General features: G+C 56.0%; 1 protein-coding gene and 1 long non-coding RNA gene across 4 annotated transcripts in view; both read left to right on the top strand.

The window, feature by feature from the left end:
* Positions 1–24,204, top strand: part of LOC132538586 (uncharacterized) — an 890,943-nt gene that overhangs the window by 289,771 nt on the left and 576,968 nt on the right. The window lies entirely within an intron of this gene.
* Positions 126–13,565, top strand: NSUN2 (NOP2/Sun RNA methyltransferase 2). Of its 2 annotated transcripts, none has more exons than XM_060191145.1 (19): positions 126–282; positions 367–524; positions 1,074–1,178; positions 2,985–3,090; positions 3,389–3,460; positions 4,458–4,542; positions 5,202–5,394; positions 6,071–6,145; positions 6,292–6,422; positions 7,328–7,401; positions 7,933–8,063; positions 8,481–8,577; positions 9,929–10,110; positions 10,454–10,546; positions 11,424–11,559; positions 11,717–11,797; positions 11,880–12,018; positions 12,200–12,239; positions 12,682–13,565. In XM_060191145.1, exons 1-19 carry the CDS (start codon positions 199–201, stop codon positions 13,190–13,192), a joined length of 2,493 nt encoding a protein of 830 aa, XP_060047128.1. In that variant the 5' UTR covers positions 126–198; the 3' UTR covers positions 13,193–13,565. The 2 variants fall into 2 exon arrangements, with proteins under 2 accessions (XP_060047128.1, XP_060047126.1); XM_060191143.1 differs by having other exon boundaries at positions 9,923–10,110.

The raw sequence follows: 24,204 nt of genomic DNA, 5'->3' as shown, positions 1-24,204 counted from the left end.
ATCCCTCCTGTTTCCCACGGCCTGCGGCTCTTCTCTCTGGCTTCTGGGACGTCCAGGTGGCGCCCCGCGATGCGTGCCGGAAGTACGGACGGGAGCGGGAGGGGTCCTAGGTGAGACCCGGAAGTGAACCTGCCGCACGGAAGTGGAGCGACTCTGGCAGGCCGAGTGCTGCGGGCAGCGTGTGCGGCCGGGGTAGCCATGGGGCGGCGGGCGCGGAGCCGACGGGTCCCGCAGCAGCGGCCCGAGGGCGCCGGGGAGGACGGCGGGAGGCGCGGCGACGCGGTAGGAGCGGGGCCGGGCGGGCCGGGCGGGGCCGGGCGGGCGGGGCGGGCGCCCCTGACAGCCGTTCCGCTCCCGGGGCCGCAGGGCTGGGAAGGCGGCTACCCCGAGATCGTCAAGGAAAACGAGCTGTTCGAGCGCTACTACCGCGAGCTCGGCATCGTGCCGGCCGGCGAGTGGGAGCAGTTCATGGGCGCCCTGCGGCAGCCGCTGCCGGCCACGCTGCGGATCACCGGCTACAAGAGGTGCGGCCGGGGGTGCGGGGACCCGGGGGCGGGGGGCACCCTGCGATGGTGGGAGAGGTTCCCGGGGCTGGGGGCGTCCGCAGGTGGGGGTGATGGCGGGGACCTGGGGGTGGGGGAGGCGGGGGCGCCTCTCATCTGGCGGGACGGACACACAGCCCCCCAGTGAGGGGCCGGGGCCGAGCTGCTCGGGCAAAGCGGGTGGGGGGCATCCTTCCTTCCTGAAGCGGCTGCCGGGGTCGGGCGGCGGCGCACGTGGCGCAAAGCGCAGGGACCGGCCTGAGGATCCCGGTTCGAGCCCCCGGCTCCCCACCTGCAGGGGAGTAGCTTCACGGACGGTGAAGCAGGTCTGCAGGTGTCTGTCTTTCTCTCCTCCTCTCTGTCTTCCCCTCCTCTCTCCATTTCTCTCTGTCCTATCCAACAATGACGGCAATAACAGCTATGATAAAACAGTAAGGGCAACAAAAGAGAAGTAAAAAAGAAAGAGAGAGAACGAGCTCCCCACAGGTGCGCCCCCCACCCCCCACCCTGAGTCGCGGCCTGTCCCCGCAGCCACGCCAAGGAGCTCCTGCAGTGCCTGAAGAGCAAGTACTTCAAGGAGCTGGAGGACCTGGAGGTGGACGGGCACAAGGTGGAGGTCCCGCAGCCCCTGAGCTGGTAAGTCCCCGCGGACCCAGGACCTTCCTTGCTGGCCGTCCGTGCCGGTGAGTCTCGGAGCCTTGGCACCCGCACCCATCGCCCCTGGTGACGGCAGAACACGGACCCCTGGGACCCGGCCCTGGGCCACTGCCAGACCCTGTGTGAACCTACACTCGAGAGTTGTAGGTTCTCATCCTGGCTCCTCTCCCCCTTCCATCCACTCTCTGTTTTTCTGTGCGCAGCGGGTTAAGTGCACGTGGTGCAAAGCGCAAGGACTGGTGTAAAGATCTTGGTTGGAGCCCCCAGCTCCCCACCTGCAGGGGAGTCACTTCACAGGCAGTGAAGCAGGTCTGCAGGTGTCTGTCTTTCTCTCCTCTCTCTGTCTTCCCCTCCTCTCCATTTCTGTCCTATCAGACAGCATCAATAACATCAACAACATCAATAACAGTAGTAACTACAACAATAAAACGGGCAACAAAAGGGAAAAAAGCAAGTTAAAAAAAGAGGAAGAGACGTAGATTGACGGGCAAGAAAGAGTGGCTGAGGGCTAGAGACACCGCTCACAGGGTGAGGTCTGTACCCGGCCACACTCGGGACTGCAAGGCGCTCTCTGTCTGCCTGACACGGTGGCCTGGGAACGGTGAACTGACCACGGAAACAGGCGGCTGACTCGAGCCGGCACCTTGTAGCAGCTGCTCCCATTCCTGCTCCAGTCACCTTCAGTAGCCTGGCCGCCGCGTCCTTGCCTCGGAGGGCCGCACACGGCCTGCTGCTGCCCCAACCAGAGTCCTGGGCTCCTGCGTGCTGAGACCGTGGCTGCGGCCCCTTAGGTGGGCCGGTCTCTGCACGTTAAGACAGACACACCCCTGGCCAGAACTCCCCCACTCTGTGTGGCTGTGGGTCAGGGCGTGCTGGGCGGGCGGACAACCTCAGTGGGCGCTCAGGGCAGAAGACATGCTCCTGCCTTCGGCTGGCAGGGGGCACCACCTAGGATGTGGACAGACGGCGGGGGCGGGGGGGGGGGGTGATGGACGGCCCCTGAGAGACGCTTGGGGCCGGGCTGGGCTGGGCTGCGCCACAGACTGCTGGGGCTGCCAGATTTTTTTTTTTTTTTTGCCTCCTGGGCCTGCACTATGAATCCACTCCTCCTGGAGGTCATATTTCCCATTTTGTTGCCCTTGTAGTTGTTAGTTGTTGTCATATTTGTCACTGTTGTTGGTTGTCGGATAGGACAGAGAGAGGAAGGAAAGACAGGGCAGAGAAAGACAGACACCTGCAGACCTGCTTCACCGCCTGTGAAGCAACTCCCCCAGATTCGATTATTTTGAGCGCCGAGTCAAGTGGCCTTCCGTCTGTCCCCGAGGCTGCTGTGCTGTGTCATCGTCCCCAGAGCTCGCAGCCTTGCCCCGCACCTGGAGCCTAGAGCCAGGGCATTGCGGCTGGGTGACCAGTTGAGCACACGTGAGCATGTACAGGGGCTTGGGTTCAAGGCGCTGGTCCCCACCTACAGGAGGAAACTTCACAGGTGGCACAGCAGTGCAACAAGCGTGTTTCGGTTTTGTCTGTTACATCAAATAAGTAAAGAAATCAAAGCAAGCCCCAGGCGTAAAGCTGGTAGCAATTTATCAGGAAGGAAAAAGGGCAGTTTGGTGAGAGCGAAATCGTGGGTGGAGGGCCAGCACCCCTTTCTGGATCCTTGGGGACTGCAGAGACCCCCATCACTCAATTCGGCCGGAAGCAGCCTCAGACACCCCCAGACCCCAGCCCCTTGAAGTGGGGCGACTGGGTGGGTGCGGCCGCCACGTCCCCTTTCTCTCCTGCCAGGTACCCGGAAGAGCTGGCCTGGCACACAAACTTGAGTCGCAAGATCCTCCGGAAGTCTCCGCAGCTGGAGAAGTTCCACCAGTTCCTGGTCAGCGAGACCGAGTCTGTACGTGGGCTTCTCTCAGGGGGCGGTTCTCCCTAGAGTCCCACACGCCCACTGACGTGGCGCTGCTGACGACCTCGTCCCTCTGGAGGCGCCCGGTGCAAGAGGCGAGACCCCACCCCACCTCACCCAGAAGCGTGTGCTCCCCATCTGAGTCTGGGGGTGGCCTGCCGTCTGCTCGCCGCCCTTCCCCGTGCCCTGACCCTGATCCCTGGGCCACCCGGCTGCAGAGCTTGGCCACACTCCCCGGCACCTGCCTGTGCCGCTGGCCGCCCGTGCCCACCTGCTTCTGTTCACCCAGGGAAACATCAGTCGTCAGGAAGCCGTCAGCATGATCCCCCCGCTGCTGCTCAATGCTCACCCTCACCACAAGGTACTGCCCTGCGCCGGGCCTTCTCTGAGGGGCCTTACAGCTGCCAGCAGCTCTGAGCAGAGCAGGGAGCCCAGAGCGGCGTGGGGACGGCTGTTGGCGTCTGTGTGGATTTGTGTTTACAGCTACGACGTGAAAGAGCTTTTCGTTGGTTCACTGTAGGCAGCAGGCTGTAGGGCTTTTGTGTGTGGGGTTCGTTTATTTAGCATTGCAGCACTGACTTTATCGCCGGCAGTGTTCTCTCTGGGGCTCAGTGCCAGCACCACGAGTCCACCACTCCTGCAGGCTGCTTTTTGCCTCCTTGCTGTTTTGTTTGATAGATGAAAGAGGTGAGGAGGGAGGGAGAGAGAGAGAGAGACACCTGCAGCCCTGCTTCACCTCTTGTGAAGCTTCACCCCTGCAGGTGAAGATCTGGGGCTTGAACCCGGGTCTTTGCGCACGGTGACATGAGCGCTCACCCAGGAGCAGCTCGGTACAGAGTCTTTGTAGCCCAGGCTCGTCCCTTCCTCCATTTCCGTCTCTGTCCTCTGCTGCCGCCTGGGCCGAGTGAATCCGCGGTGAGCTGGCTGCCCCACTCGGCTCCTCTCGGCTCCTTCACCCCACCGCTGCTGCCTTGCTCGACTTCTTGTTCATGGGTCCACCCCCATGTCCCCATTGCCCTCGGAGGCCCCTCTGCTGGTTGACTCCGTCACGGTGCAGGTGGTGTTTGTAGAGTTTAGGTTTTGCACCAGACACCAAACATGAGTAACATGTTCTTGCAAATTAGATGCTGAGCATTCGTGTGAGTGACTGTGTGTCTGTCTCTGTGATGCGTGTCTGTGTGTCTGTCTGCCTGTGTGTGTCTGCGTGTCTGCCTGTGTGTCTGTGTGTCTGCCTGTGTGTCTATCTCTGTGTGTCTGTCTCTGTGTGTGTGTGTGTCTGCCTGTGTGTGTGTGTCTGTCTGCGTGTCTGCCAGCCTGGCCGCTGCTCTGGTGCTCAGACGCCTTCTTGCTTTGTCCAGATCTTGGACATGTGTGCGGCCCCGGGATCCAAGACCACTCAGCTGATCGAGATGCTCCACGCTGACATGACGGTCCCCTTCCCAGGTGGGGCTCTGGGGGTCGCACCCCCGGTTCTCTCTCTCTCTCTCTTGCCCTGAGCCGAGCCGCCTCATCCCTGAGTTGGCGCTCTGAGTGCAAGGCCTCTACCTCAGACAGACGCCCCCGCTCTCTGCACTGGCGCCCCTTCCATCCTGTCCTGTGGGGTCCCCCGGGCCTCCTGGGCGCTGCCAGCGTGGGAAGCGACCCTCGCTCCACACTTTCGGCTCCACCCGTCAAGGTGGCCGGGGGCCATGGCTGGACCCCACAGAATTGGCAGCTGTGGTGGGGGGGAGCCAAGTGCAGGGCTGGGCAGCAGCTGCGGCGTCGTAGCCGGTCTCTGAGGCGAGTGGGCTCAAGGGGGGGACGCTCAGCTGGCCTCTCCGCAGTTGGGTCAGAGTTCAGGGACTGCCTCCACTCAGCTCTGCCAGCCTCATTTGCTTGTCACCGCTACAGCCAGGTGAAGTCCCAAGGCGTTTGTCCCAGGCTGACTTTCATCCTTTCTCTCGGCCGTGTACTATTCCATTCTGTCCCGGCACCGCAGCCTCCTGGCTCACTCCTCTGTCTCTGGCGGCTCTCGGTTCCGGGGTGTGCTGCTCCCCCCCCCCCCCCCCCCCGCACAGGGCTCCCATGTTCCCTCCCCCGACCCCACGCTGTCATCTCCTCAGAGGGCTTCGTGATCGCCAACGACGTGGACAACAAGCGCTGCTACCTGCTGGTGCACCAGGCCAAGCGCCTGGGCAGCCCCTGCATCATGGTGGTGAACCACGACGCCGCCAGCATCCCGCGGCTACAGATGGACGTGGGCGGCCGGAAGGAGGTCCTCTTCTACGACCGTATCCTGTGCGACGTCCCCTGCAGGTGCGGGGCAGGGCAGGGAGGGGTGGGGCCCACCTGTCCCTGGGCAGCACAGAAGCGCGGGTGTCGTCGTCCCCCCTTGCGTGGAGCCTCGGACCCGAGGAGTCCCCTCCGCTGGCTTGGTCTGTACACACCACCCTGAGGAGGAATCAGAAACAAACTGATCGGCAGGGGTGTTCCTACGGTCAGGCCCACCCTCCCCGGCAGGCTCACGTGAAAGCCACTCTCTAGCACTGTCACCCCTAGGACAGACCGGTCCTCCGGGGACAGGCAGACTCTCAGTGACTCGCCCCCCAGCTTGTCACCCCAGGACAGTTAGACCTGCCTGCGGCCCGCAGACCCTGGATAAGCGGAGACGGCACCAGGCGTGAACAGAGTCATAGTTGCGACGACGGTTCTGTGCCTTGTGTCCGAGCCGAGTCCATTAGCGCTTTTCTCACGGAGCAGGTCACTGTCCCTGGGTGGTGTCTGCTTTCCCTTTGAAATACTGTTTCCTCACTGACGTGAGAGCTGCACATGCTTGGAAAGTCAGGTGTCCCCCGGGCACCCAGACAGACGGTGGTCCCCATCCCCGTTTGTCACAGTGACCCTTGTGCCGGCGCCCCGCTTGGACGTGGCATGTCTGTGTGGTTGGGGTCATCGGCGTCCACAGCGTGAGCACCCATGTCTGTCTTCACAGCGGTGACGGCACCATGAGGAAGAACATCGACGTCTGGAAGAAGTGGAGCACCTTGAACAGCCTGCAGTTGCATGGGTGAGGCCCCGGGGCGGCCCAAACGTGTCCTGGGAGTCTCTTGGCTGCGCCCGTCTCCTGGGACACTGTCCGGCTCACGGGGAATGAGCGGTGCCTGGAGGCAGAGCCGGCGGACGGACTGGACTGACTGACACGATGCCTTTCAGGTTGCAGCTGCGCATCGCCACGCGGGGCGCGGAGCAGCTGGTGGAGGGCGGCCGCCTGGTGTACTCGACCTGCTCTCTCAACCCTGTGGAGGATGAGGCCGTCGTCGCCTCCTTGCTGGAGAAGAGCGAAGGTGAGCCAGGCGTCTCTCCCTCCGTCCTGGGTGCCTGCCGTGCCGGCTGCTCAGCGCAGAGCCATGGAGAGGAGCCGGGGGCACACTGGCAGCACGGCCACACCCTCTAGAAGCTTCCCTGCACGTGGCGACCCGGGTCAGGATCGGAGCCTCGAACCCGGGTCCATATGCATTTCAGCCTGTGTGCTCAACCGGGTGCACCGCTGTCTGCCTCCACTTCTTTTTTAGTATCATTATTATTTTTTTTAAGATTTTATTTATTTATTAATGAGAAAGAGAAGAGAGAAAGAACCGGACATCACTCTGGTACATGAGCTGCCAGGGATTGAACTCGGGACCTCATGCTTGAGAGTCCAACGCTTTATCCACTGTGGCATCTCCTGGACCACTCATCATCACTTTCTTAAAAGATATTTTCTTTTATTGAGAGAGAAATACAGAGAGCTCAGAACCCTGCTCAGCTCTGGCTGATGTTGGAGCTGGGGATTGAACCTGGACCTCAGAGCCTCGGGCATCAAGGCTTTTTGCAGAACCATTGTGCTGTGTCTCCTGCCCGTGTACTTTCTTCATGAGAGAGAAAGGGAGACAGCGGAGCACTGCCCCGTGGCACTGGGCATAGAGCAGGTCCCAGCCCGGCGTCTGGTGCAGCTGTTTGTCTCTAGCTCCGCGGCGCTCGCTAGCCGTGCCGGTGGACCCAGGCCTGCTCGCTGGTCTGCCTGGAGGCGGGAGACAGTGACAGGCAGCCTCCAGCCTGGCTGTTGCTGGCGGCCTCAGCTCCCGAGCTGTGTGGCCCTCACTGGAGACCAGTCTCACACACACACCCTGTCACCTCAGTGGACTGGCCCTGGGCCCCCTGGACATTCCCTGAGCCAAGGCCTCACGCCCTGCGGGCATCTGCCCTACAGGTGCTCTGGAGCTGGCGGACGTGTCTTCCGAGCTGCCGGGTCTCAAGTGGATGCCGGGGATCATGCATTGGAAGGTACCCGCAGGCGGGCAGCCCCCCAGGCCGGGTGGGGGTGTGTGTGGGGGTGGCATGCCACCATGTGGCCACGCGGCTTCCAGGGTGTGCGTGTCTGTCTGCACGGCCGCTTTTCTCTGGTGTGGTAACGCTTCCCTGGATTCTGCGGTTGGAAGCCCACTCTGTTTATACTCATTCCATAAACACAGCTCCGTTGCATTAACTCAGAGATGTTCAGAGCCTAGGAGAGGCCAGAGTTTGTTTACAGGGGAAAGACAAACTGAGAGGGTAGGAGGAGACAGATCAGGAGAGACACCTGCAGCCCTGCTCCACCATTCCTAAAGGGTCCTCCTCTGCAGGTGGGGACCAGGGGGCTTGAACCTAGGACCTTGAGCACGGGAACGTGTAGAGCCTTCCTGGCCACCACCACCTAGCCCTTTAAAACATAATAAGTGAAACACCCCTTTGACGGTGGTTCCCTTGCCCTCTACGGGGGACGGGCCTTCACCGCCGCCCCTGGGGTTTCCACTGAGAGCCCAACCCCCCTTGTAGGTGATGACCAAGGACGGACAGTGGTTCTCAGACTGGGAGTCCGTCCCCCACAACCGCCACACGCAGATCCGGCCCACCATGTTCCCGCCCCAGGACCCACAGAAGCTGCAGGCCATGCACCTGGAGCGCTGGTGAGGGGGGCAGGGGGCCGCCACCTCCCTGTGACCTGAGCCCTGGGTCAGGCCTTACTCTGCCACTGGCTGTGCTGCTCTGAGGTGGGGGCCTTTGGCTTTAATGCCTCAAGACCTCCCTCTTTTTTCTTCCTCTTTTCTCTCTCTCTGCTGTGAGGGTTATTGCTGGAGCTTGGTGCTGACACTGAATCCTCCGCTCACAGGGGCCATTTTTTCCTTTTTTTATTTTTTTATTAGATAGGACAGAGAAATTCAGAGGGAAAGGGGAAATGGGAGAGAGACACCTGCAGCCCTGCTTCACCACTTGTGAAGCTCCCCCTGCAGGTGGGAAGTGGGTGCTCAAACCCTGATCCTTTCGCACGGTCACATGTGCGCCTGGCCGCTCTCCCTCACGACGCCGAGTGTCTGTCTTTGCAGTCTGCGCATCCTGCCCCACCATCAGAACACCGGAGGCTTCTTCGTGGCCGTGCTCGTGAAGAAGGCGCCCATGCCGTGGAACAAGCGTCCCCCGAAGGTGAGCGGGGCCGGGGCTTGCTGCCGTCTCACCCCGTCTACTGGCACCAGCTGTCGGGGTTCACGAGGGTTGGCTGAGATGGGGTGGGAATGAGTGAGGATTTGAATTTTCTAAGGAGACTTGTGGGGAGCAGCTGCTGCAACTAGGGTGTCTGTCTCTGAGGCCCTCACGCCCTGACACCACAGCTCCAGGGAGAGCTGGCTCTCTGCCACTGTCCTCCTGCCCCGATGGAAGATCTCTTAAAAGCCTGGTGGCTCACCCTGAACACGCCCGATCTCGTCTCATCTCGGAAGCTAAAATCCGAGTGTCTGCTCCACCCCCGGAGTCCATTCCTCCTGTTCTGTATTTCAAAGAAACGAGTCTGCCCTAGATTTGGAGGCTCCTGAAGATGGCCGGTTCAGCCTGGCATCGGGCCCCGGACCAGCTCCTACTTGGTGCCAAGCTGAGGCCTGGGGCTGGACATGGAGATATGGGCTGGGGGACCTCTGCCCTGCGGGGACAGGTCCAAAGCCTGGCGCCTGGGCCCCTGGGACTTGCTCCCTTGGCACCCGGACAAGCCCATCTCAAGCGTCCGGCCATGAGACACCTTGCATGTCACGTTGCCTGGTCCTGTCGCTTCCCTGTGCGGGGGCCTCGCTGGCCGCTCGGGGCTCCGAGCCCTGGGTGCCGGGAGAGGGGCCTGGAGTCGGCAGGACATGGGTTTGTCCAGGCCACTGGTTACTGGCTGTTTATTGGAATTGGCGTGAAGTCAGCTATGGGAGGCACTGCGGGTCATCCGGCCTCTAGAAGCTCGTAGCTCACACTTTGTGATCTTGGGGAAACAGGCACTGGTATCCTAGTTTGTAAACATCCTCAAGCAGTTAGGAATTGTCAGTAGTTTTTTAAAAAATCATTTATTCATGGGAGGGAGGGAGAGAGAGGAGCAAACACAGGAGCCCTACAGAGCTGTGGCTGAGGGTAGTGTTGGAGACTGAACCTGGGACCTTAGAGCTCATGCAGGAGAGTCGTTTGTAGAAGCACTATGCATTTTCTTTTTCCTTTTATCGCAGAGACAGGCATTGAGAGGGAGGGGGAGGCAAGGGGGTGAGACACTTGTGAAGCTTCCAGCCTGCAGGTGGGGACGGTCGGGGACTCAGACTCGCCCTCGTGCACGGGCAGGGGCTGTGGTGTTTGCCAGGTGGAGGGTCAGGCCCGGGGCGGCAGGGGTGTTGGGTGTGTGTGGGCGGGCTCCTGGTCCAGCCCTTGCTCTGTTCAGAGTAGGAGCCCCGCCGTCGGCCCTGTTTGCAGACTGGGGTATTGGGTAGGCGGCTGTTCTCTAAATGTAAGGACTGCTCCTCTCTGGCAGCTGCAGGGGGTGTCCACGGAGCCCCGAGAAGTTGCACGGCCCCCCCAGCCAGCGGACCCCCCGGGGGGGAACGCCATGGACCCTTCCCAGCTGGAGGAACAGCCAGGTGCTGGAGTAGGGGACCCAGAAGCAACGGAAAGGATGGAGCCCGTGGAGAGCTATGGGGCCAGGAAGGACGGTGTGTGTGGGTAAGGACACAGCCCTGCCCCTGGGGTGTGTGGGTAAGGACACAGCCCTGCCCCTGGGGTGTGTGGGTAAGGACACAGCCCTGCCCCTGGGGTGTGTGGGTAAGGACACAGCCCTGCCCCTGGGGTGTGTGGGTAAGGACACAGCCCTGCCCCTGGGGTATGTGGGTTAGGACACAGCCCTGCCCCTGGGGTGTGTGGGTAAGGACACAGCCCTGCCCCTGGGGTGTGTGGGTAAGGACACAGCCCTGCCCCTGGGGTGTGTGGGTGAGGAGCTCAGGGGCTCGGGGCCAGGTGAGGAGGGCCAGCTGTACTGACTGTCATTCTGTACTTCCGTTCTTCCCAGCCCTCCGCCTTGTAAGAAGATGAAGTTGTTTGGGTTTAAAGAAGACCCGTTTGTGTTTATCCCTGAAGACGACCCCTTGTTCTCCTCCATCCAGTGAGGGTGTAACTAGTTACACACCAGTTTGTTTCTTTGTTTTTTAGAATTTTTTTTTTTTTACTTTTATTTATAAAAAGGAAACATTGACAAAACCATAGGATAAGAGGGGTACAACTCCACACAGTTCCCACCACCAGAACTCCGTATCCCATCCCCTCCTGATAGCTTTCCTATTCTTTATCCCTCTGGGAGTACGGACCTAAGGTCATTATGGGGAGCAGAAGGTGGGAAGTCTGGCTTCTGTAGTTTCTTCTCTGCTGGACATGGGCAATGGCGGGTGGATCCACACCACCAGGCTGTCTCTTGTCTTTCCCTTGTGGGGCAGGGCTCTGGGGAAGCGGGGCTCCAGGACACATTGGTGGGGTCGTCTGCCCAGGGAAGTCTGGTTGGTGTCATGGTAGCGTCTGGAACCTGGTGGCCTCACCCGAGAATCCCAGGCTGAAAGCAGCTCCTTGCGGCGCTCACACCAGGTGCCTCCAAGCTGCAGTCTTGGCTCCGCCCCAACCGACTTTACCTGTGGCCTCTGGCATTTTCCTCTGTCAAGGCTGTCGCTGGGCCCAGTGCCTGGCCTTACCTATTGATGGATGGATGGATTTTGACGGACAGAGAAATAAAGAGGGCAGGGGAGATAGAGGGAGACAGACAGACACCTGCCGCCCGCTCCACTGCTCACGATGATGCCTGCCTGCGGCTCTGGGCTCTCAAGAGCCAGGCGAGCAGGCTGGGCCGCGGGTGACCGGTGTGATTTCCCCAGCCGCTCCCGGACAGGAAGGGGAGTCAAGTCACTCTCACTCGGGTGGGCACGGCCTTGCCCGCAGAGCCCCTCCCCGAGGCCTGCGTGTCCCCCAGGAAATCCCTGCCCTGTGTCCCCCAGGAAGTTCTATGCCCTGGACCCGTCCTTCCCGAGGAGCAACGTGCTAACGCGCACGACGGAGGGGAAGAAGCGGCAGCTGTACATGGTGTCCAAGGAGCTGCGCAACGTGCTGCTCAACAACAGCGAGCGCGTCAAGGTGGGCGGCCGGGTGGGAGTCTGGGCTGGGCTGGGCGCATCGCAGGAGGCTCGCGGTGCGGCCTCTCTCAGGGCTTCCTCAGGCCACCCACACGCCCAGCCTCGGGGCCGCCTGTGCCCCCACGTGCATGGCCCCAAGCAGCCCGCCACCCCCGCAGGTCATCAACACTGGCGTCAAGGTCTGGAGCCGCAACAGCGGTGGGGAGGACTTCGGCTGCGCCTTCCGGCTGGCCCAGGAGGTGAACCGGCCCCCCGGGAGGAGGCCCTGCGCCCTGGCCCCCGCCAAGGACGGGCCGTGTGCAACCCACATGCTCTCTGCAGGGCATCTACACACTGTACCCCTTCATCAAGTCAAGGGTCGTCGGCGTGTCCGCGGAGGACGTGAAGGTCCTGCTCACCCAGGAGAACCCATTCTTCCGGAAGCTGAGCAGCGAGGCCTTCAGCCAGGTCAAGGACCTGGGTGAGTGTGGCCGGCAGCCAGGGCTCCCGTGAGCAGACAGGGCTGGGGGACGCCCCTGTGGCGGCCAGCAGAGGGTCCTGGGTCCGAGTGGTCTGCACGCCCAGGGCGGGTGGCCGGCTTTTCCGGCCCGGGTGGCGAGGCTGGTGAGCGAGGCCCGGCTGACGTGCGTGTTCCCCTGCAGCCAAGGGCAGCGTGGTCCTTAAGTACGAGCCGGACCCCACGTGAGTAGCCTGCCTGCCTGCGGGGGCGGGGGGTGCGGAGTTCCCTGGAGACAGCCCTGCCCGTCCTGCGTGAGCAGGTCACCCGGCATCACTTTGAAGACCTGGAGTTAGGAGAGCTGACTCTGCTGCGGCTCGGCGGGGGCTGGGGGTCGAAGCCGGGGTCCAGCTTGCAGGACAGAGTACCGCTGCTGCTGCTGCTCCCACGTCCCGGGCTCGCACCCAGGCCTCTCACACCCCGTCACCTCCCTACCCCGCACAGGACACCATGCAGCCCGTGTCCGGCGGGTCAAGCCCCTGCGTACAGAGCGGGGTGGGGGCGGCCCCCAAGGCTCAGCGCCCAGAGGAGGGGGCCGCTGTTAGTAGGGACCCCTGTGACTGGGTGACCCAGGATGGGCGGGTGGGGTGCCATGGCCGAGCTCCTCAGGAACCCTCCCACACACAGGAAGCCCGACACCCCGCAGTGTCCCATTGTGCTGTGCGGCTGGCGGGGGAAGGCCTCCATCAGGACGTTTGTGCCCAAGAGTGAGCGACTGCATTACCTCCGCATGATGGGGCTGGAGGCCGAGGAGAGGAGGCGGGGGCCGGGCAGGGACGCCGCTGGTGGGGACAAGGCCAACGGAGACACTGCTGATGGGGACATGGCCGACGGAGACACTGTTGGTGGGGACACGGCCGACGGAGACACTGCTGATGGGGACACGGCCAACGGAGACACTGCTGATGGGGACATGGCCGACGGAGACACTGCTGATGGGGACACGGCCGATGGAGACACTGCTGATGGGGACACGGCCGACGGAGACATTGCTGATTCAGATACGACCGACGGGGACACAGCCGGCCAGGTCACTGCTGGCCCCGAGCCAGGGGAGGCTGCAGTGAGTTCCCAGCCTGTGGCCAGAGAGGTCCCCACCCGACCAGAGGATGCCTCCGGGGCCCCCTTTGACCCCTAGGCCAGACCTGGAGTGCTCAGCTGCGAGGACTGGGCATTCCAGCAGGCGGAGGCCTCGGCGGGGAGGGTGCTCCTCTCTGCAGATGCAGCAGCTGCCCCTGGGCTCAAGCAGGTGCTAGGTGCTGGGTGTTTCGGCTTGACCCGGTGTCTGCCCTTGGCCTCCTGGCCCACTGTGTCTTCACCGCTATTCATGGAAAGCCGGGACCCGTCTCGGGTGACTCGGTGACTCTGTGCCTTTGCAACGAGGGCAAGGCTGATGCCCAACCCCACGCCCCACGCCGGGGCTCGGAGCTCTGCTGGGAGCACTTTGCAATCTGGCTTTTTTAATGGGTTGGGGATCCATGGACCGTTCAATAAAAGGGTTCTCCATGGAAGTGCGTGTGGAGGGCTCTGGGTTCTTCCTCACTGCTCGTGCAGATGGGGGTGGCTCTCCTGGCAGAGCAGATGGTGCCCCACTGGCGCTGCAGACCTGGCTCTCTTTCCCCATCGTGAAGGAATTCAAAAGCTCTCCCAGAAGCAATAAGACTCAGTCACACATCCAGTGAGGGTAATGGCGGGAGAGGGAAGAGTCTGTCCTGGCAGAGACACTGAATGGAAGGACGCTTCCTTTCGTTTGCCCTCTATGCAGCTCCAGGGAGCTCGACACCTGTGGGGTGTGGGGCAGCCTCCAGGGTTGGTCAGGTTTGTGGGTGTTTCTGCTGGTCTGTTTTGGAAAAGCAGTAGGAGAGACCCCACAGCACTGCTCACCCTCCATGGGGCTCCCTGGGTGTTGTGCAGGGTGCTGAGAGAGACCCACAGCTCTGCCCACCCTCCATGGGGCTCCCTGGGTGCTGTGCCTGGTGCTGAGAGAGGAGAGACCCCCACAGCCCTGCCCACCCTCCATGGGGCTCCCTGGGTGCTGTGCATGGTGCTGAGAGAGGAGAGACCCACAGCCCTGCCCACCCTCCATGGGCTCCCTGGGTGCTGTGCATGGTGCTGAGAGAGGAGAGACCCCACAGCCCTGCCCACTCTCCATGGGCTCCCTGGGTGCTGTTAATGGTGCTGAGAGAGGAGAGACCCCACAGCCCTGCCCACCCTCCATGGGCTCCCTGGGTGCTGTGCACGGTGCTGAGAGAGGAGAGACCCACAGCCCTGCCCACCCTCCACAGGGCTCCCTGGGTGTTGTGCAGGGTGCTGAGAGAGGAGAGACCCATAGCTCTGCCCACCCTCCATGGGCTCCCTGGGTGCTGTCCATGGTGCTGAGAGAGGAGAGACCCCCACAGCCCTGCCCACCCTCAATGGGGCTCCCTGGGTACTGTCCATGGTGCTGAGAGAGGAGAGACCCCACAGCCCTGCCCTCCCTCCATGGGCTCCCTGGGTGCTGTGCCTGGTGCTGAGAAAGAGAGACCCCACAGCCCTGCCCACCCTCGATGAGTCCCTGGGTGCTGTGCCTGGTGCAGTGGCTCAGACATGGTGGATGGCCAGGCAGAGTGAGCTGTGGGTGCAGCCTGTGCCCATCAGGGGGCAGTGAATGCTGCAGCCCCAGCAAGAGGAGTAGCTGTGACCCATGCAGCCTCCAGGTTGGGGGGAACCCCCCTTTCCTCCCCCCCCACCTCCCCCCCCCACACACACACAACTGCTATTAGACTCCTGTGTGCCAGGCAGGGCTCTGAGGACTGACAGCAAGCCAGTTCCTCCAAGGAGACAGCTCAGTCTGCTCTGTAGGCCACGGGTTCGATCCCCAGCACCACCTAATGCCAGAGCTGAGCAGGGCTCTCTTATTTTCTCTCTAAAAAAGTAGAGAGGGGGCTGGACAGTGGTGCAGAGGGTTAAGAGCACATGGCACAAAGCATAAGGACCACCATAAGGATCTTGGTTCAAGCCCCCAGCTCTCTACCTGCGGAGGGTTGCTTCACAAGCAGTGAAGCAGGTCTGCAGGTGTCTGTCTTTCCTCTCTGTCTTCTCTCAAATTCTCTCTGTCCTATCCAACAGGGCAACAAAATGGGAAAAAATGGCCTCCAGGAGTAGTGAATTTGTAGTGCAGGCACCAAGCCCCAGCAATGACCCTGGAGACAAAAAAAAAAAAAAGGGGTACTCCAGGTGGAGGAGACAGCATTGTAGTTCTGCATAAGGACTGTCCTACCTGAGGCTTGAGGTCCCAGGTCCAATCCCCAGCACCACTGCCAGCCAGAGCTGAGCAGGACCCTGGTTGAACAAGCAAACAGAACCATGGTGTGGTCCTGTGCCCGAGTGGGGCACTGAATCTCCCTCCGGATCCCTGTTGCTCCCCCTCCTTGTGCCTCATGCTGGATCCCAGAGCCAGAAGTCTACCTACCAACATCTCACTGGACAAGAACTTTTTTCCTCACAATGTCACCTCAATGGCGTCTCTACAGCCCCTTAATATTAAGTAACTTACATGAAAGATTCAGGCACTGGAAACAGGCCGTAACAGGAGACATGAAAGGAGAGACACGATGCAGAGAGACCCTTGTTCACAGAAGACTCAGTCAGGCTGCCCACACGTCCAGAGGCTGGAGCTTGTGTGGAAGTCACAAGCACCACATCTCTATAGAAACAGCAAATCCTAACATTCAAAGACCACAGGGTCAAAGCAAGCGGGAGGGGCCAGGCTCTGGCACAAGGCTGGTGAGAGCTAGGCAGCAGGTGTTCAGTTATTAGACACAGGCCAGAAGGACCGCACACCCCCAAAGTCGGCCTGAGTGGACTGAGTCACTTCTCTTGGCCACAGAGCTGAGGACAGATGAGAAAGGACAGCTTCCTCCACTAACGGTGCCCTGAAAGCGAGGCAGCCACACAGGACTGATTCTGGGCTCTGACGTCAGAAGTCATTGGCAAATGGCATAAAGATTGGAGTCATAGCCATGAAGCTCCAAGAAGGTGAAGGACAAGCACTGACGGTATCAGCACACTGACAGGTGGCCTTTTTTGGATCTGACGTCAAAAGCGCACGTCAAACAGCTTCCACACAGCGAGGGGAAACAACTGGGATGGGGAAAGATTGCAGGCCAAGGGGTATGTGGGGTGGCTTCTGAAGTACACCAGGAACACATTGAAAACCACTATCTCCATGAAGTCCAGGGGGCCGGCGGGTGTTACCAGGTGCAGGGACCCGGGTTCAAGCCCAGGCCGACACCTGGGAGCACTACAGGGAAGCTTGGGGGTAGATAGCATGGTGGTTGTGTTGTGAGGCTCTTGCTTGAGACTCCAGAGCCCCAGGTTCAATCCGCAGAACCACCCTCAGGCAGAGCTCCTGATTAACTGATCCTCTGAGCATTAAGTAATGTTCATCCCTATCTTTGAATTTTATGTATTTTAAAGTCTGTCCTGTCAGATAATGAGAATAGCTGTTCCTGCCCCTTTTTCGTGGGCCATTGGCTTGTATAGTTTTCCATCCTTTCCTTTTGAGTCTGTGTTTGTCTTGTGGAGTTAGGTGGGTTTCCTGTAGACAGCATATTTGTTGGGTTGTGTTTTCCGATCCATCTTCCTACTCTGCCTTTTAGTAGGTGAATTCAGGCCATTGACATTTATTGATATCAAGGATTGGAGATTTTTTTAATATTTATTCCCTTTTGTTGCCCTTGTTTTATTGTAGTTATTCTTATTGTCATTGATATTGTTGGATAGGACAGAGAAATGGAGAGTAGAGAGCAAGACGGCGAGAGAAAGACAGACACCTACAGACCTGCTTCACCACTTGTGAAGCGACTCCCCTGCAAGTGGGGTGTGGGGGGCTCGAACCAGGATCCTTAACGCTGGTCCTTGCCCTTTGCACCACATGCACTTAACCCGCTGTGCTACTGCCCGACTCCTGATTGGAGATATTTTAACGTCATTCTTGTATAATTTTTTGTGTTCTGATCTATGGCATATTTATGGTGGTCTGACTGTTTATAGGAGACCTTTCAGAACTTCTTCCAGGGCAGGCTTGGTGATAGTTGATTTTTTCAACTGTTGCTTGTTTGAGAAGCTTTGTCTGCCTCCATCTAGTCTGAATGACAGTCTAGTAGGATACAGTAGTCTTGGATGAAAGCATTTCTCATTGAGCACTCGATAGATAATCTTGCTATTCTATTCTGGCCTGTAGTGTTTGTGTGGAGAAGTCTGCTGCTAATATGGGTTTTCCTCTGTAGGTGACTCTGTTTTTCTCTTGCAGCCTTCAGCATCCTTTCTTTATCCTTATTCCTTTCCATTCTAAATATGATGTGTCTTGGTGTCTTTAAGTCTGGGTTAATTCTGTTTGGGACCCTCTGGGCTTCTTGAACCTTTATTTTGATGTTGTCTAGACTAGACGAGTTCTCAGCTATTTTGTCCTGAAGAATTCTTTCTTCCCCTTCCTCTCTTTCTTCCTCTGGTAAGTCAATAATGTGTATATTATTTCTTCTGACATCATCCCATAGGTCTCTGCTGTTGTTTTCAGTATCTCTTAGTCTGTTTTTGAGATCTCTTACTTCTTTTTTAGTTGTCTCTAATTCATCCTCGATCTTGCTAATTCTGTCTTCAGCCTCATTGATTCTATTCTCTCTCCCCTCTACTGTTTTCTGGAGTTCATCTATTTTGTCACCCTATTCTGATACTGTTTTAGCTTGTTCAGCTAGTTGCCTTCTTAGCTCAGCTATTTCTGCTTTCAGCTCTCTAATAACCTTGAGGTAATTAGTGTTTCCTTCCAGGGTCTCATTTGTTGTTTCTGCATTTCTGATGACAATTCTTTCAAACTCTTTACTCACTCCTGTGACTATTTCCTTAACTAGCGCTTGGATGTTGACCTCATTATTTTGTGCTTCAACTTTGGGGGTGTGGGGCATTTAGCTGGACTCTTGTCCTGGTTCATTTCTCCAATATTTCTTGTTGGTTTAACCAATCTAAATAGTATGTTATGAGGTCCCTCTCTCAGTACTTTTCAAATTACTGATCACTCTTGCCTGGACTGACTTGTGTCTAAGTAAGGTAATTAAAGGGTTCACAGTTGTGGAAATTGACAGTTGTTTCAATATTATTTTAAACCCTTAGTTGGAGCTCAGTGGCTTAAAAGCCTCTTTTGTTCTTTTTCTTCCCTGGAGGCTATGGGAGCCTAAGGACTTTTAAACTATAAGGAGGCTTCTTAGCTTAATCACTGACTCCTGATCAAGAGATAAAGCAGGGTGGGGGACAGATAGCACAGTGGTTATGCAAAGAGACTTTCACACCCCAAGGATCCAAAGCTCCAGGCTCAGTTCAGCTTCCCTGCCAAGCCACTGTGCAGCAGTGCTGGGCCCTGTGAATTTCTAAACAAGTCTCGTTTATAGTCTATAGGTCCTGAGGCAACTATTCACCGTGTTCTCATCAGGAGAACAACATGGAACAGCTCCCACCACACAGCCCCACTGCTAGGCCACCGAGGTAGAGATCTTCTCCTGAGTTTCCTGGTCAGTTCTCTGTTCCCAGATGTCAGCACAGGGCCTCCACTCTGCTGCTCCAGATTCTGAGGGTAGTAGCAATGGAGACTCACAATTGTGTTTGGTGAGTCTCAGGGGAGTCCTCTCCGCCCTTCAGCCACTTTTCTTGGTGAAACAGACTGGAGGTGGTGCCTCATCGGGTTAACTGCCAGACTATTAGCAGCCACTTAATCTCTCCCTAGGCTCCTCTGTCCACAAACCACACGTGTTTGCACTCACTGGTGATTTGGTGGGTTCCTGAAGTCGTTCTAGTCCTGCCTTGTGGTCCCAAGTGGTCTTCTTTGGTGTTCCTAGTTGACAAGGGAGAGGAGAGGAGAGAAACACAGCTGCTTCTGCTCCGTAGCCCCGCCTCCGGAAGTCCTGGTTTTTTTTTTTTTTAACTGATTGTATTTTCCCCAGAGCTCTGCTAAGCTCTGGCTAATGGTGGTGCAGAGGATTGAAGCTGTGTGAGCTCACTGGGTGTCCCCATTCAGATATGTGCACACATGCAAACACATGCCCACAAGGACGCAGGCAGCACACAGCGCACTCCCGGCACGAGTGCTCTGGGCGGCACAGGCACAGGCGCGCTCAGTGGGTCCCCTCGTCCCACAGCCTCCTGCTCAAGAGTCAGCTCCTGGAAGATCCCTCATTGTTGTTGCTGTGTCATGCCATTATTTATCTGTGATTGGCAGTGAGCGACAAGGTTGTAAAGTAACAGGGCCTAGTTCTACCCCACAGCCACCACCACGGTTCTGTGCCCCCACCTTTGCAGCATGTGTGCCCTTTCTCTAGAGCCCACAGCTGAGTGAGGCCACCTGGCAGTGTCTCTCATCTCTTTCCTTATTTCACTAAGCATCATCGCCTTCGGTTCCATCCATTTTGTTCCCAAGGACACAATATCATCTTTTTGATGGCAGAGTAGTAGTCTTTTTGTTTTCCTTTTAAAAAAATATTTATTTTTCCTTTTGTTGCCCTTGTTTTTCATTGTTGTTGTAGTTATTATTGTTGTTATTGATGTCGTTGGATAGGACAGAGAGAAATGGAGAGAGGAGGGGAAGACAGAGAAGGGGAGAGAAAGATAGACACCTGCAGACCTGCTTCACCGCCTGTGAAGCGACTCCCTGCAGGTGGGGAGCCGGGGGCTCAAACTGGGATCCTTGAGCCTGTCCTTGCGCTTTGCGCCACGTGCGCTTAACCCGCTGTGCTACAGCCCGACTCCCTGGCAGAGTAGTATTCTATGCAAACAGGACCTGTGAATGATAAACTAGAACAAACATACCCTATGCCTTCAGTTAGTGATTTTATTTCAGTCACAAAAACTAGGAAGTCAGGAGGCATCTGCTGGAGAAGAATAGTTCCGTGGAGAGAAGTAACGCTTAGCAGCTATCTGATTAGAGTTGTGCAGCACAAAACTTAGAATATATAAAGCTCTTTGTATTCTGTTCATGTCTGAGAAATAGCCCTTAAAGGGTACACACGGCTTTCTACAACTAAGCTTTAATCTAGAAACACATTTAGGGTCGTAGTCAGTCTAATAAGGAACACCTCAGCAGCAAAGGCAGAGACACTAGTCACAGACGTGGGCTGCTTTCTGTGCGACATATATAAGGCCTATCTATACCAGTGTCCACAGAGATAGGAATACATTTCAACTTAGCAAACTGAGGGATGTGTGAAACATCCATTTTTCAGAATCAACATTAGGAAGTCTACTGAGAAAAACACCCTTAAAGGGAGGAGTCACATCCTAGGCATAAAGAAGCAGTAGCTCGTGCTGTACCAGAGAAATAGCCAGTCATTTAACTAGAGTTTAGCACTCTGGTAGGAGAAGGACTGAGAATTATAGCTGGTCAGTATATGTCCTGCATGGTCAGTACCAGTAATCCTAGAATGTGCTTGACCTAGAGAGTTTAAGTAGAGCACAGTAGCAGAACAGCAGTAAAAGTTATGGGTAGAGGACACCAAACACCGGTGGATTCAGTTTCTGTTCTTTCACTTTTGGTTAAAAGACACAGGTGTGTACAATAGCATGCCATGATCAACAATGGCTTTAGGATAAACTTGTGTCAATACATACGTACATACCTCATATTCAAATAAGTCACTTCTCCATAGAGAGAGTTGATGGTTAAAGACATAAGTGACACAGTTAAGCGGTCTATTATGATTCATGCCTGTGGTAAGTGGCCATGTGAGCTGGGGGGCCAGGACCCCACTTTTTGTTCTCTGGCAGAGAATTATCTCCGGCGTAAGTTCTGGATGGACAGTGGATTGCCCAGTGGAAGCCTTTGCAGCGTGGACATTTAGTAGATGGGGGTTTTGAAAATATCATTTTTATTTAATCTATAACTAGGCTGCGGAGAATTACTTTTGCAGTCTCTTTGAATATGACCCTCATTGTTGCACTTAAAACAAACCGCCGGGGGTCGGGCGGTGGCACAGTGGGCTAAGCGCACGTGGCGCAATGCGCAGCGACCGGCGTAAGGATCCCGGTTCGAGCCCCCGGCTCCCCACCTGCAGGGGAGTCGCTTCACAGGTGGTGAAGCAGGTCTGCAGGTGTCTATCTTTCTCTCCCCCTCTCTCTCTGTCTTCCCCTCCTCTCTCCATTTCTCTCTGTCCTATCCAACAACAAAGCAACGTCAACAATGGCAATAATAACCGCAACGAGGCTGCAACAACTAGGGCAACAAAAAGGGGGAAAATGGCCTCCAGGAGCGGTGCATTCATGGTGCAGGCACCGAGCCCAGCAATAACCCTGGAGGGAAAAAAAAAAAAAAAAAAAACCGCCAACGCCTGTGCTGAGCCGGTGACATGGCGGCATGATTTACTGCGGCCATGACCTGTGCCTTACGTGTTTGCGTCCCAATTGCACTACATGCCTTTATCATTTGAGCAGTATTTAAATTTTGACCCTTAAGTGGTCCAAGGATGCCTTTGCAGTCTTGATTTGCATTATCATAAGCTGATTGTTTGGTAAGGATTTCTGTGGCCTCTTATCAATTTGTCAATCGCCTCCTGTAATCTAGCAATAAAATCCATGTAGGATTCTGTAGCATTCTGGAAGATAGCTCTGAAGGAACCAGCCGGAGTGCTTGGATCAGGGATTTCATTCCAAGCTTTAAGTGCTGCCTGGGCAGCAAGCCGCATCCCTTTCCATCTGAGGTTCATCTGCTCGCTGGGAGAGGCAAAATTACCCTCACCCACTAATTGCTTGGGGGGATTTTTGTTCTGTATGGCTAGAGCTGTAGCAAACTCTTTGTCTTCATGAAACCACAGAGCACTCGCAGAATTTGGCACTACAGTTTTCACCAGTTTCCAGTCAGGAGAAGACAGTCAGTGTCTGCAATGTATGTGACACAGCCCCCAGTGAAAGGAGCCTGTAAGCCACTGTGCTTAACTGACTGTCTGAGACCTTTATAAACCTGAGAGGGCAAGGTTTCGTGTTTCATCTCAGCCCCTCCCCCTGTAGTGAGGACAGGAAAAGCATTAAGTTCAGACAAACCTTTTTTCTTAAGTCCTTCCAAACATCTCCCTAATGCAGTTTTGAAAGGGAATTTTCTGTTTTCATAACTGGTAACAGGTGAAGTCAAGGGAGAATGAGGAGGAGGATGCGTTACGAAGGGGTTGAGTGAGTCACATGGCACAGTAGGAAGAGGTGGTAGTTCTAAGGATGGGTTAAATGGTGTGCCATCACGGGGTTGAAGTGAAGGGGGGATGGTGACCACACAGGAAGAGGGGGTGGAGGTGGGAGCACCACAGGGGGTGGAGGTGGGGACTCTAGAGGCTGCATGGAGATCTGTGCTAAGGAAAGGATTTCCCTGGATCCAAGATTGTGGTGGCGGGTGGTGTTTGGAATAGCGAGGCAGTACAGATAAGGTCCATATAGAGGCAGGTTAGCTGGTTTAGGCTCAGTAGAAAAATGTGAGAATGTTTGGGTTTCAGGTGTGACAGAAACAGTTTGTATCTGAGAAGAGGAGGAGGAAGGAGAAGTGGAATTGGAAGTAGGAGGAGGAGGAGGCTTTAGGGAATAGTCCTCCAAAAAAACCTGCAATTGATTTAGAGCAGAAAGGCAGCGCTTATTAATCCGAAGTTGTTTTGCTGTGACTATACCAATATTTTTCAGTAAATAATCTCCAATTTGTGTCCATATCTCAATTGATAGAGCTGTATTCTTGGGAAGAGGTCCAGAGACCACCTCTATTACATTTAACCTTTCTTAATTCTCAGCTGGAACACTGAATTTTACGTATCTTTAAAGTTTCTTTCAACTGTCTGAGGTGAAGACTATCTTCTTTAGAATGCAATATACCCATTGTGGCCATTTAGAAAAGGTGAGAGTAAAAGAAAGCTTAAAATTAATTGTCGGTCACTTACCAAGAATTAGCATATGTTTGTTGGGTCCCTAATCAGCTTAAAGTCAAGTCAAGTGGTAAAGGGCATGGGGGTAAAAAGAAAAAATTTAACACGTGTGATAAAAGTCAAGGAAAAACTGCCTTAAGCAGAAAAACAAGAAAAGATGGGGTAACCATAGAAGCACATTGGGGCAGATTAAAGTCAGCCACATGGAGGTGGGGCTAAAACTTTGACACACGTTTGGGTGGAAAGTCAAAGTGGACCATACATAGTAACTCAACACGTGGGAGATAAAGTTCAACCACACAGAGCAAAAAGTGGGTAGGATTGAAATTCAAGTCAGACAACTAAAATAGGGGTGGGATAAAGAAAATTGAAACATGTTCAGGTGCCCTTCGTTGTAATTTGACTTAAAAAAGGTTGGCTGGGGGCTGTGGCGCATAGAAGGATTCACAGCAGGGATCTGGGAACTGGTTTAAACAAGACAAGGTTTATTAGGGTGAAACAGGTAAAAGGCAAAATAAACACTTATCATCAAGGGTTAAGGGTACGCTAGGCCCATAAAGTCTGAGTATAGTCATCAAAAGTTTAGTCCCAGAAGATAAACAATTATCAGCTCTGGTAAAGGTTGCTCGTGGGTGTAGAGGGGTCTAAAAGTTTACCGGCCAGCAGAGTCACATGTGTTCAATGCCCAAGAGAAGTAGCCATGGTGGATACCTGGAGCATCTCCGAGGAGATGCTTCTGACTAGGAGAAGCAGCAGCCAAAGAGGCTGACCCGCTTCTAGTCCCGTGCTTTACACCTTCCCTTCTCTGTGTGTCCTGCCTCAGGGTGAGGTCATTTGTATGCTAATAGTCCCAAACTCCTGTTGGGGTCACAACAACAGAACCCATTGAATTCCAAATCCTCAGTAAATGTATTCTGTCATTCATACCGGCATCAATCTCACTTCACATCAGCATCATTGCCACTTCCACCACCATCATTGTAAACATGATCGTCATCACCATTACCTCCTTCACTATCATCACCACCTTCATCACTATCATCACCACTGTCATCACCACCATCATCATCACCATCATCATCACCATCATCATCCTCACCTCCATCACCACCATCATCACCACTGTCATCACCATCATCATCCTCACCTTCATCAACACCAACACACTACCTCCATCACCACCATTACCATCACCATCATCTTCATCATCATCACCATCAACACCATCTTCATTACC

The sequence above is a fragment of the Erinaceus europaeus genome, chromosome 5, assembly GCF_950295315.1.
Source record: "Erinaceus europaeus chromosome 5, mEriEur2.1, whole genome shotgun sequence".
NCBI classification, from domain to species: Eukaryota; Metazoa; Chordata; class Mammalia; order Eulipotyphla; family Erinaceidae; genus Erinaceus; species Erinaceus europaeus.
Note: the sequence above shows the minus strand (reverse complement) of the source record. Positions and strands in the feature narration are given on the sequence as shown.